This window comes from Columba livia, chromosome 2 (genome assembly GCF_036013475.1).
Source record: "Columba livia isolate bColLiv1 breed racing homer chromosome 2, bColLiv1.pat.W.v2, whole genome shotgun sequence".
NCBI classification, from domain to species: Eukaryota; Metazoa; Chordata; class Aves; order Columbiformes; family Columbidae; genus Columba; species Columba livia.
The window spans coordinates 19,410,796-19,424,411 of NC_088603.1; the positions used below are offsets into that span (position 1 = coordinate 19,410,796).

At 40.6% G+C, this 13,616-nt stretch overlaps 1 protein-coding gene across 39 annotated transcripts in view; it reads right to left on the bottom strand.

The window, feature by feature from the left end:
- KIAA1217 (KIAA1217 ortholog) overlaps positions 1 to 13,616 on the bottom strand; it is a 361,882-nt gene that overhangs the window by 153,200 nt on the left and 195,066 nt on the right. The window contains exon 1 of one of the 39 annotated variants that reach the window (XM_065050733.1): positions 9,662 to 12,359. The exons of the other annotated variants lie outside the window; for them this stretch is intronic. Within the exon in view, the coding sequence (XP_064906805.1) occupies positions 9,662 to 9,769 (108 nt within the window). The 5' untranslated portion in view covers positions 9,770 to 12,359. Of the gene's footprint in view, positions 1 to 9,661; positions 12,360 to 13,616 lie in introns of those variants that run through there. 39 annotated transcript variants of the gene reach the window in all.

Here is a 13,616-nt window from a genome sequence, read left to right on the forward strand (position 1 = left end):
CCCATTAATCTATCTCCACCCCCATGTTCAAAACAAAAATCAGAAAAAATACCCTTCGGTGCTTCACATTAGGAAGACACAATCTGAAATGTCTCCCATATGTTTTGTTTGCTGTTTTTTAATAAATAAATCATAATCACCCTGTCCTTTTTCTTCTGCTTTCAGTAGAGATCCTCTAGCATATTTTCAGATTTGTTAGTTCCATGGCTTTTATACTGTTCTCATCCCATTTTATTTGAATGCCTGTTAAATGTACCTACTCCACCTCAGTGAACTGTATCTGAGCTTTTCAGATATTCTTAAAGTTATCATGACCAAAGCTACACGAACCACAGACCTGGCTGAACTCAGGGAGCTGAGTGGGGATGTAACTACCTCTGGGTTCCTATAATAAACTCTTGACCTGGGAGCCCTGGTACAATCGTGACAGGCCACGAGCTTTCTGAGCAACTGCTGTCCCCGGGAAGCTGCCACCACCCAGGGACCGACCACTGGACAGCGACAGCACTGGCCATGACCCCTCCAGCTCATCCTGTGGCACCACATAGAGGAAATTGGGTAGAGTTGGACAAACTGGCTTTAAACCACCTGGCAACTTCCTTCCACCAGAAAAATTCCTGCTGTCTAGTCACGGCTTACAGCTTATCTGCACTGTCAGAGGAATGAGCCAAAATCCCACGTGGGATGCTTCACTCACATGGGTGTGTTGGCTGCTTGGACAGTGCCCTGAACCCCCACTGCACAACCACTGCTGTACGCACTTTCAAGAGTTACCTATTGATCTTGGATGAAGAGCTAAGACAAAAATTGTCTTTCCTGGGGACAAAAAGTGTTTGAAGCTGACAGGTGGATGCCCTTCTTCTGAACCAAATGCATCCTTGTTGTGCTCACAGCCCTGAATACCCATCCTTGCCTCAGTTCTATCTAGATGAGATTTTGTTCTATTTTTCCTTTTATTTTGCAGAGAAAGCCTCCATGCCATGGCCCATCACCTGAACAAGTACCAGCTCACTTCGCAAAGCTTAAAATAAAATCTGTAATAGATGTTACTGTTCCTACATTTTTAAGACAAAATACAGAGCTGGTCCCCACTTTTAAGGAACATAAAAATATTATTAAAGTAATTGTGTGACACTGTCAAATTCTCTGTGATTCATATGCCTTAAAGCCCTAAATTATGGATATGCATGGACTGCAAACCAAGGCAGAAAATGGATTTTAATACTTGCTTTTACTTTTCTAAAGTGATGGCTGCCTTCATTATAAACAAACATCACATATTACAATACAGATCTTTGTAAAATTCTCCACCAGCTGTAGGTGTGGTGAAACATGTATTGGCTTTTTTTTTTTTTTAATATATTAGAGTGACATATTGATGTTCATTTTAATTCAGGATTATGAGCTTCCTCAACTTTCAGTGAAGAAAACAATGAAAAATAAACACATTCTAAGATTTGTTTCCCACAGTTGAGACTTTCTTCTGCATAGCTGAATAAGTAATGTCTCTCCATCCAGGTACAAACAAGATCACATAAATTAACATAAACAGTAAAAATCTATAAATGTTCTTCAGCCTCTTGCCAACTTTCCAGGCAAGTGGCTGGAAAGTTATTTCAATCTTATTAGAAAGAGGAAAATATTTTCAAAGTCTCAAGCAATACATGCTATTGTTTTACTTTTGTGACACAACAGCACACAAATATTCCTTGAAGTAACATTTTCAGTATTTAAAAGAATTACATGAACTTTAGAAGTGCTATGAAATCTGATGTCCTCATCTTAGCATCTTACTATGCAAACAGGATTATGCTGCGCAAAATGCTTCACTGGCAGCAACCATACATTTACTCCCTTAGAATAAACAGAGGGCAAAATTCCCCTTTTCTCCAAGCCTGAATACAGGAGACTTCCACAAACATGCCATGAGAGAAAGCTTTCCCCTGGGAAAGGTCACATGGTGATACCACTACTCTGGCCACCAGCGTGGGACAGCCACGGGACACGAAGGTCACCACTGCCCAGCCACACTCAGCGGACAGGCCGGGTCCCTGGGCAGCCCCTGCCGCTTCGCCGGGCTCAGCCCTGCTCTCACAGCCGTCCCTCCTGCCCCGGGCTCTGCAGCCTCACCATGGTGAGGGGAGGCAGCGATCCTTTGAAATTTTATGAAGCAAATAGCTTGAAAGTGCCATTTCTATGTAGAAATGAGCTGGTGCTAGTACAAATATACAATGTGCTTGCATTTTGGAGAAAAACTTGGTAGCACGCATTCAAGTGTCAGCCAAGCAAAGGCCCAGGAAAGAAAGGGTGCATCACACTCAATGTTGATCCCTTCCAACAATGAGAAAATGGACAGAAACCTCCATAGATGATGAAATTGAGGCTTCACCAAGTGGTGGAAGAAAGTACAGGGTGGATACTTGTGGAGAAGATGGTTAGTGAGATTGTGCTGGGCCTGTAACAGCAACAGAATCAAGGGGATGGAGGAAAGAACCCAAACAATTTCGCACCCCAGCATGCTTTCCAAGGAGCTTTACAACCTCAGTCCTTCTGTCTCATGCTGGTTAACAAGTAATTTTCAAATGTAAATGTATTTTAAAGCAGATATGGTTCAGACCGTCTCTGGAACCATTAGACCAAAACCCAAACTATCCATAGAGTGAAGATCACCACACCTACATCCAGCTGGGCTATACACAACCTAATTACCCCACACACAGACATACAGACCTCCTGTACATCACTGAGGGCATCCTTCCCAGCTACAAGCATCAGGCTCCTGAGCTCCAGCAGCTTTGTGCAGCGCTCGCCTCAGTCACTGGGTTCACTGGGTGCAGCTCTTTGGCTGCAGTCAGCTCTGCAGGACAACAGGAGTCCTCTTAACCCCTTCTAAAACTGTGTATGCCTTTCAGCAAGACTCATGTTTTGCCTTGAGTCTAAAGCACTACATATGCAATACATTGCTTCCCTTGCTTTGTTGTTGTTTTTTGGTTTTGTGTTTGTTGTTTTGTTGTTGTTTTTAACATACTGCTATGATTATAAAAGCATATCAAGAATTAATTTCTGCTCAGATTTCCCTTACTACTTCAGCAAACGTAGCATCTGCTCCTTTTTTGTTTCTGGCCTTAGTCCTAACAGAAGTTCCACAGTCTCAGGTTACGTCACTTTTTCTCATTCTCCCTCAGAAAACTCATTCTGATTTCTGTCACCTTCCTCCTGCACAGACTCTCTTTTCTCATTCTGCTGTGCTAGCAAATAACTATCAACATGGTGCAATGTCCCATTTACAGGTACACTTCTATGCATTGTTGAACACTGCTCCAGTGAAGGGGTTTTTTGCCTCTTCCTTATCCCACCATGCCCCCAAATAATTTGATTTTGGGTTGTTTCTTGATTGCTTTAAGGTGTATTGTAGTTTTGTTCATGTTCAGAAAAACATCACTGCAACCAGATCCATTACTTGCACGCAACAGTACACAAAGGAATGGGGGACTTAGGTGGTACCTGACAAAGTAACAACTTCAGGTTGGACCGATCCTGAGATCTCTAACATTGCCAAAACTTTCACTGATGTAATCAAGAATGTTTGCAAGGAATAGCTGAGGACTTCCAGTCAAAGTAGAAAATTCCTCTAAATGAAAGGCATCTTACGTCTGCAAAGTTTTTGAGACAGAGATCACTCAGGCCTTAAAAGTGCTTGTTTATGACAGCTATATGTTGATAGCCTGACTGGGATAATCAGAAAATATGTATTACTATTTTAACTATAAATGGTAAATTCTATTTACTCTAACCCTATTCACCCTAATTCTTTTTCTTGTAATATTTCACTCACAACTCCTATCTGTAGCTTAAATTTTCAAGTAACCCAAACTTCTAAAAACTAAAACAATTTTTCAAAATTTCTGAAACAGCTCATTCATGTTATGGTGCTATATTCTAAAGCAGCTGGGTCAAACTCAGTTCCTTATGAAGAATCCTTGAAACATTAAAATTGCATGAATAACCAGAAGCCTCAGTTGCATAACTGAGGCCATGGAGGAACCAATAAATCTCTGCCAGATAGCCCTATTCATCAGTAACTTCTGTTTGACTAAAGCATATCAGCTAGAAAAGCAACCTGTCATAGTTCGAAGATTTAGAGAGATGAAGAACCTCTTGCTTCGCTTAATAATTTGTCAGAATAATGAATCATTTCTACTGTGAAAAATGCTGTGCATTACTCCTCATTCAAATCTGCCCAACTCTCCAGCTATAATCTTTAGTTTGTGTTGTGATTTTCACTGCTGCTCTAAAAAGCCAATATAAAACCAGTGGGTTTTCTCCTGCTCCAAGAGACCTATATTTCTTAATCAAGGAGGTTCTCTGTTTTGATAGGGTCGAAAGATTAAAAATTCATGGTTCTCAGAGAGAAATAGTTTCACCAGATCTCAGACCATTCTGGGTGACTTTTTTTCTGCAACACTCCCAAGGTTCTACATCCTTTCAACAATATTGACCCCAAAAACTATAGCATGAGTTCTTGCCACAGAGTGTGCACAGAGGTAAGGCTATTCCTGAGTCCTCATCACTGCCCTCCTGGAAAATGACTCATTTTACGATAGTGTCACACTATGAATTCTTGTGAACTTGCAGTTCAAAAGATCATTGAATCCCTTCCAGACTTACTGTTTTCCAGGCTACAGCTTACCATATTTTTGGAAATTCTGTTTGGCTATGAGGAAAAGAAAATGTTTCACCATGACAACAACAAAAAACTGCAATTAATTGCACAGAGAAGTGGTGGAATCTCCTTCACTGGGAATATTCAAGACTCCGCTTGACAGGGCCGTGGATAACCTGATCTAAGTCCCTGCTTTCAGATGGTGTCCAGAAGTCCTTTCCAGCTTGGGCTTTGCTTGGACTTATGATCACATGCTTGCTTGAAGGGAGTTAATTCTTTCTCCAATAAAATTTTCCAAAGATAATGCAAAAGCTTACAAAATTATTTGGCCTCATAGGTTTGTAACACCACTGCTAGTTCTCTTAATACCAACTCAGTATATTCGTTTAGGCTCTCATGCTTGAGAAGTTTGATCCACGTAGCACCGCAGTTTACTGAACGTTTATCTTAGATACATCATGTATTTACACCACTCTCATAATCATTAATTGGCTCTACTCCTGACCACCAGAAAGCGATGCTGCAGGCCGCTGTGTGCTCCTACACCACCAGCAGCAGACTCGGCCACACAGGGACCGAGTGTGGGGCATACGCTTCTCTGTGCCAAACATGCACGTACGTTTCCTAAGACACTGCCTGAGTCTGACGGATCGCTACTTCTGGCTTTACCTCTCAGCCCAAAGGATTTGTTTACACATCTGACCAATATCTTTCCTCGACTGTTTTATTTGTAATTTTCTTTGTAAAATCACCATTCTAACACTTGTCTTTCTTCACATCTTTAAAGAATTACTTGTCAACCTTTTTTGTATATTTTAATGATAAAGTGTTTAGGAAGGAAAAGATAATCTCATATCAAAATACGCTCTCTCAGGTTGCAATACACTCTGATTTTGTAACAAGATAATGCATGCCTGACAGGACAATATATCAAACTCCTATGGCAAAAGATTGCAATACAATTGTTTGGCAGTCTAAGCAGTATATTTCTTCATCAAATTCTAGATCCCAGTAAAAAGCTAAATTTCTATAAAATCTGCCTTTTAACCTATTCCCAACAACTGTTTCAAGGGGTGACCACACTTAACATTCCTCTATATGGAAAAAATTAACTCCTAGCTATATTAACCTACTCCCACATGAACTCATTTCACTACAATTTTATAAAAAATATAAACCGAGGTTGAACAACCAAACTCAAAGTTTTGTTAAACTCAAGCTGGCAAACCAGGACGAGAGCATTTCATTACCAAATCTTTGAAGCAATCCACCGATTTCTTAAAATGTTAAGTGTCACCTACTTCTCCCTCTGTTAGTCAAAAGGCACTCTAATAATTCTCCTTAAAACCTCCTTTGGGAGACATTCAGATGATGGCCTTCCCCAGCCTGTGTCTGCAGGCAAATCACATTCTTGATTTCAGCTTTCCAGGAGGAGGAGTAGAAACTATGCCTGTATCACTGACCAGCTATTTCCCAGGACTAAAACTATGCCAAATGACCTGTTCCAATGGTCCAGCCATGCTGGTGGCTAATACACTTCTGGCTCCTCTACAAGGGGTTGAGGCTGGGATGAATCTGTAACTTTTTGATATTTCAACCTCTAGATAATTTCCTGGATGCTACAATAATCTTCTCTCTCCAGCTACCAAGACAGTGATCCCTAAGCACTTGTTACTACTAGACTTTCTGTAAAGGTCACTGTACTTTACAAATGGTTTGTAGCAATGTGTAATGCAGGAGGGAAGACAAACAAATACCCTGCAAAAGAAAGAAAAAGCAAAACGACTGCTTTCATTTTGTTTATCTAATACCATAGCTGAACAAAACTCTGTGAAGTTTCTTGGCCTGTGAAACAGTATCTGCAAATCTTTAAACAATGAACTTGTTCTTAATGCTTGGATTAATTCAAATTGGATACAACTGCTTAGATAAAGACTGCACTGCTTTCATACGCAGTAGCCCAGCAGTGTGTCAGAGAAACAAATACCGGTTTTGTCCTGTTGACTCTCAGACTGCTAATTACGAAAAAGTGGGGAAAAGCCCTCTTACATGGCCTGTGATCTTATCCCTTATCCTTTCTGACCAGCACAATCTGGCAGGAAAGAAATAGCTCTACTGATAAGAAGGAATATCTCCCTCTCTTTTAAGTGAAGGCATAGTAGCTGCTCTCCTTCAAGTCAAACAGAGTTCATGATACAGTATTTAAGAAATTTTCCAATATGATGAATTATTAACTTGTTTCAATTGTGTGTTCTTGGATTAGACTGAAGAAAGGTACAACTCCCACGATGTCTCCATATCTCAGTGTCACTTTTCTTTTGATCAGTGCCCTTTGGTCTCTCAGAACCAAACTGCAATCATATTATCAGTGAAAAAATACTGCTGAAAACCAGTACTTGTGTTATTAAAAAATTAATCAGATGCTCTTGAAATCAGCTACAGTGAACAACAGCTAACCCAAACATCCACGTGCGATGGCGATGTCAGTCTGATGTTTTGTATATCAAGACCTTCCACTAGGAAGAGCTTGGTTATTACACACCATCTGCCTTTTCACATACTTACATGGAGCTTTTAGGAAAGGCAATGGGGAAAAAGGGTGCCTTTATCACATTGCTGACAACCAACTTCACTTCCGTGGGGGACATATGAGCAACACATCTAAGCAGGGGCTTAGAAAAGAAACAACTGGTTGATCCTCCTCTTGATGAGAACAAAGGAGAGATAAGAGATATCATGTGGGCTGTGCAGATTCATTCTTTGCAATGCTTCTTGGTGCCTGAAATTTCAGACTATCAAATAGTAGAGCTATGGTAATGACTGCTTATGTGACTCCGTTATTAACAAGAAAACTGGAAATTCTCCCTTTATTTGTGAACCAAGGCAGTCTGGTCATGTAAAAGACAAGTCACGTGTTTTTGCTGAGCACAATATCACCATATCCTGGTGCCCATCAGTCTGTGCTGGTCATTAATTTTCAGAAAGACTTTAATGGTTCTGCTCTTAAGCGCAATGCGCAACACACCTAGAACTGACTCAAGGCCGCTGCTGCTGTACGTGCAATCAGAAAAGGCTCCTAAACTATCAGCCTCTGATTTAAAAGGCAAAATGTTTTCCACAGCTTATCAAGGCTTTTCTTCACAACATAACTCTTATTCAACATTCCCTCACTCTTACATTTCAGATGAAATGACTTAAATCTGCCTATTGCAACAGGCCGCCACCAGACTCAGTTACTTTGCTAAATTTGGGTGAACAAATGCAAGTGATTTTGTAGGTTGACAGAGAGATCAATACAAAAACAGTTTGGCTCTTTTAGCTAAATGAGCAGTCAAATAATATGCAAGCTTATTTTTCCAAACACAGGTCCTTACCACACATTAAGTAAAACTAGCTCACTGACCTCATCTCCACTGAAACCATCTGAAGGCAGAATGAACATTTTGAAATGACGACTGTATTTTAAAAGACCTCTGAAGGATCACAGAACCCAGACATCCAAGAAAGCTTTCAAACCACAGGGAAGATAAGCCAAAAACAAAGGAACAGTGGCTAGACAAACCTCACTTGAAAGGCTTGATAACTTTCGTCTGATTACTTTTTTCAGAGGAAGTTAGAAAAGCTATTCTGCTCTCAAAATCGAATACAAAAAAAAAGGAGAAAGAGAACAACAAAAGTACAGACATCTTGGCAGTATCCAGGGAAGTCTGACAAGCAGCAGCAGAAAGAACAGATCAAAAGAACACATAAGTTCTTTTATTGTAAAAAATACCTAGAATTCCACGTTTATCTTACCACAATAAGCTACTGAATGGTTATCTAAGCTGCTCTTGTTTTGCCAGGCGACTCAATACATCTGTAGGTTTTACTCCATGTTAGTTTTACTCCGATGCGCTTAAAATGCTACACAGCAAGTAAATTTTATTTAAAAGGTTATATGTCTCCTTAGGAAAAAAGAGTCCCCACAGAGAGTAATCGTCTTTAACAGAAAATCTTTTTGATATCAATTCAGAATTATTTGCCCCAGTTTCTACAACTAAAATCACACGCTGTGATATATCACAAAAAGCCCTATCCCTTCTCTTTCTAGTAATATATTGCTAATAAGTATTGTGAGAAAGCCACAGAAGTACATTAAAAAATCCCAACCCAACATGAGAAGCATCTCTTAAGTACCTGTTTGAGTGCCTGTGAACTTTTTTTTTTCCCCTCAGTTCTCCTTTTATAAGTATTAAATGTTGCCCTAAATTCCAAGTTGTCTTTGCCTATACAACACGATCACAAAGAAATCTGTCTAACGTATTGTACGTAGAACTATTCTTGACAAAATAACATCTCTGAGACAGGTTTAAGTCATGTAGAAACAAGACTGAACTTGTGAGTTCTGAGCTTCTTTAGAACAAAACAAAACTTGCTGTCACAGTACGAGGAAAAACAATTTCTCAACCTCAAAATATTACAGCAGAAGCAACAAAAGACACGGGAAAAAGTAGCTCGCTCATCTTCACTGTCCAAGTATCTTTGGAGTAGCATTCTACTGTTTTCTAACCCCTGCAATTCAGAAGAGGCCCACATAATAGCAGTTACTCCAGAGTTCCGGAAGACTTCCAATAGATAGATTAATCCTTCCATATAAACACTCTTTATAATTAGGTAAGAAAACATGTTGGTTTTTGGACAGCATATGACAAATTTTGAAACCATGAGGTGAAAACAAACTGCATTTTAAGATGGTTCAAGGGAAGTCTTTCTTCTGCAGACTGTCAGTCTCCCTTTCAAAAAACATTTGATAACTACTTTAGTAACCTGAAGTTTTTTGCACCTTTCAAAGTCAAACTAGAAATATGTGTAAACAATAGGATAATAATAATGAACACCTGAGGACATTCCTTCTTACAGAGAGCAGTCTTCTGAAAAAAAAATTATCTATCCAAAAGTTTCCATTAACTCTCCACAAGCCCCAGAGAGGAAAGCCCCGGCTCTTCATCAGACCTGTACCTGGCTGGCGGAAGAGGCACGAGATGAGCAGCAAAGAGCTGAAAGGTTCCTTTTTCTTCTCGGTTGTGCCACAGGAGCACGAGTGGCTACCTCCTCCTCAAAATCCATCCCCTCCGTAGCAGACTGCCGCCAGCATGGAGCAACACAACCAAAGGCAACACAAGTCCCTCTTTCTCCTGGGGCAGATTTTCTCTAGGTGTGCATATGCAGCAAAGCCTCATCTGATGTGAAATTTTGTTACACATCCGGGTGTATGAATGACTCATATATAAAAATACTGGTTTCTCATGGTTGCATGCTTGTATACGGGTGGGGATAGAATAAATACACATTTGCACATGGGCTAGAACTACCCTTTTGTGACAGGATTAATACCCAAGACCAGGAGGTCACGGTTTAACAATGAAAACAAGAGGGCAAAACATGCACAATAAAAAGTTATGCAAGAAGTGCAATCAGAGTAATACAAATAGTTAATGCTATGGTGAAATCTCTTGCGGAATTAAGCTACAGCAACAACCAAGTATCACATACGACCTCTGCAATCATCCTGCATTACAGAAAGCTATTCACTGTCCTCAGGAGGAAACCTGATTCCTGCTTGCAGTAGCGTCCCAGGCTGCGTATGGGATTAACGCGGTTGTCGAGCGCTGGAAGGCTGTGCCCAGAGCCCCGTCACCACAGCAGCGCCCGTCAGCTGCCGGGGCGAGGGAGCCGGGAGCGCCCAGCCTGCCGGGAAGCAGCAGCAGCTGCTTCTGCCTCCAGGACCTGCCACAGCGTCCGGTGCTGGAAACACTTGGTAAAAATAAACTATAAGGGAAGTACACATGAGCCAGGAATTAAATGCTTGCATCTGATACCAGAGGAAGAGCACTTGGGTCAGACAACCTGCCAGGGGTTTACGCCAACTGTACTCCGGTCAGCAGGAACGTTTTTACTGACATCGATAACAGCACCATGCAGGCCAAGAAAAACATTTTGTGATCTGTGCCTTCTTGCTCCATCCCACCCCACCCTTTTGCGATGCTCAGAAAGGAGAAGTTCTACACTGAATTCCAGAAAGCTTTTGATGCTGTTTCTATCACGTTTTCATTTAAGTTCTCTAGCGACAGACATCCATTAATTGCCTGTGATAAAACAGAGAGTGTCCCCAGGCTGTGAAATGCCAAGACCCCCTCATCCCCGCTCACCCACAGAGGAGTGTGCCAGGGGCTGCAGGAGGCACCATCCTGCCTGTGGCCCCTGCGCTGCGCTGAGCATTAGCCAAAACGATGGCAGCTTGGAACCGCAGCTGAAAAACAATTTGAAACAATAGTGATCCTCAGCAGAGAGGGGAAAAAAAAACCAAACACCAACAAAAACAACTGCCAGCAGTCAACACCAAATCATGGTACCTGAGATAACATGGGAATTCCAGTCTAAGAACAGAGGAATACTGAGGTTCTCCCATATCCCGGGGTTGTAGGTGTTGGAAATTTTATAAATGTCCTAGCTTTTCAGGTACACATTTTTAATTGAAGTGTTTGTATTACATGTTCATTACATATTCTTAAATTATTTTTTTACATTACTCAAAATATTTTTTCTTCCTTTCAAACAATATTTACTGCTATTTAAATCAACCAACCAATGTCATTCAATTATTTATTTATTCAGTCAATGGGAGATAAGTGACATTTCTTCTTACTTGTTCTACTCAAAGTCAAATATTTGTTCTTTCTCTGAGTAATTAATTACAACAGTCTAATGTGTGGCATATGGTGCACATAAATGCAACTAAAATTACACTTTCAAAGCACAATGGAAGAAAACCCAAAGCTCATACACAGACGTTGATAGCAAGTCTGTTTCCAGACTTTAGACACCCACATAGCCACAAAAAAAGTGCAAACTGGAAAAGCCTCTGCTTATTCATTTGGCAGTGTATCTGGAAGTGAATATATCATATAAAATTTAAAATCAGACTCAACTTCTTTCAAATACAAAAGATGTTTTAACTCTTAGGTTTGACACTGTTTATTTCTTCCTCTTGCTGCCTTCCTCCTTCCTTGGAAGACAGACATCTCCCTCCTGACTGAAGAAATACTGAACTTTGATTGAAATGGAATTACCATTAATTTTTCTATTTTGAATTAAATCAATGCAAGAGCACAGAGACAGTCTATTAAATGTATTTGTAAGAAACGCAAACTCCTTAAAGGCTGAAATATTCTTAAAACTTAGTTGAGCTCTGGAATTTACAGTGATGAGGCATTAACACAGTCAAGCATTTAGCAATCCAAAACAGAACTGGACATTCATGCCATCATCAAGAAGATCCAGTCTTACAACTAACAAGAACATAATTTTGGAAGATAAATCTCAAGTTGTGCGTCAAAATAATCTAAAGATCAGAACATACGTGATGCACGTGGCCAATTATTCACCTCCTGAGAGGTTATTAGACCCTCCTTAAGAAGCCATGGCAGAAACCATAATGAAAAATATATCATAGGTCTTCCTGTATTTCAGACATAACCTAAGAGAAAAAGCTTCCTATTAGTTTCCTTAACAACTAATTTGGATCTTAGGTTAATATTTTTAATGTGAAGTGCACCTATGGCAGTATATTAATCAGCCAGTGAAAACCTTTGCTAAAACAAAGGATAACACTCAGTCTTTACTAAGGCAGCAATCTCCTAGTGCAGGGGAGTCAGACTCGTTTTCACCTGGGTTCACATCAGCCTCGCGGTTGCCTTCAAATGTATAAATGTAGGAGTAGTTACATTTATATAGTTCTAAAATGACATTCGGCCCTTTGAAGGCAACCGCGAGGCTGATGTGGCCTCCAGTGAAAGGGAGTTTGACATCCCTGTCCTAATGAATGAATGGAATCACTACAATCCACAACACAAGAGATCACACAGAAGGTACTAATTAATGACCAAAAAAACCCACAAAACCAAAAAAGAACATAACCTCACCCAACCAAAAGTTGCTGCATTGGTTTGATGTGTCAAGATGCAAAACTTAGTAACACCACATTCTGAATTTACTGAACTGGTGCAAGTACCAAGCCCGGGTGAACACTAAAACACACATCGCAGTGGCTGCCGTCAGAGTCACAGGTGGTGGCTGCAATTTTAACAATAGCACTGTTTATCCTGGTATACTCAACTCATTTGAAGGAATCACAGAAACTGGAATATATGTTCCTAAGAAACTTGCTTGTCTTATCTACACTTGTTCTCTTATTTGAGCCCACAAAAGAGACTGAAATCCCAGGGATGATGATTAAGCCATGCCAGTTAATCAGGTGACTTTGGTGCAATCTGCCTTTGTTAGAAAATCAACTGAAAAATGATGTAATGAAGCAACAGTGGTCCAGAGGTGCATTTAATTTGCTAACGACTGACAGAAATACGTGCTCCTCTCCCAGGTGACAATGTGCAAATAGCACAAAAACGTTCCCAGTGGGAAGATAACAGGACTATGCAGCTGAAAAGAACAACCAAGGGACATTCACAACCATTTGCAGGGAAATGATCTTGAGACACAGCAAATATTCATAAATATTGCACCTTATCACAGGCCACAGAAAGGAACCCTTGATCAATGACCAGGGAAAGCTGCTCTGTAGCCTCAGCTTTACCACCAGCATGATCTGCTGCCCTCACCTAAGACCTTTGCCCACGTGTGATGTTCCTCATCTGCCAAACCAGCAATCCTCATACCTTCTGTAACACACCTCCAGAACTACAGAGAGAGAACGCCTGCTCAAAACCAGCACAGCCAAAGATGTCTGTAGACCAGGGCTTCATTTTCACTTCTTGTACTCTTGTAAGTGAATAAGGGCTTGAAATTAACTTTGGAGTTGCTGACAAGCCCCATCTAGAATGGTGCTCTGAGGATGCCTCCCATGCTTTTCACAGCTGAGCTCAGCACGAAGCACAGCAACCTGAGGTTTAAAAGTAGA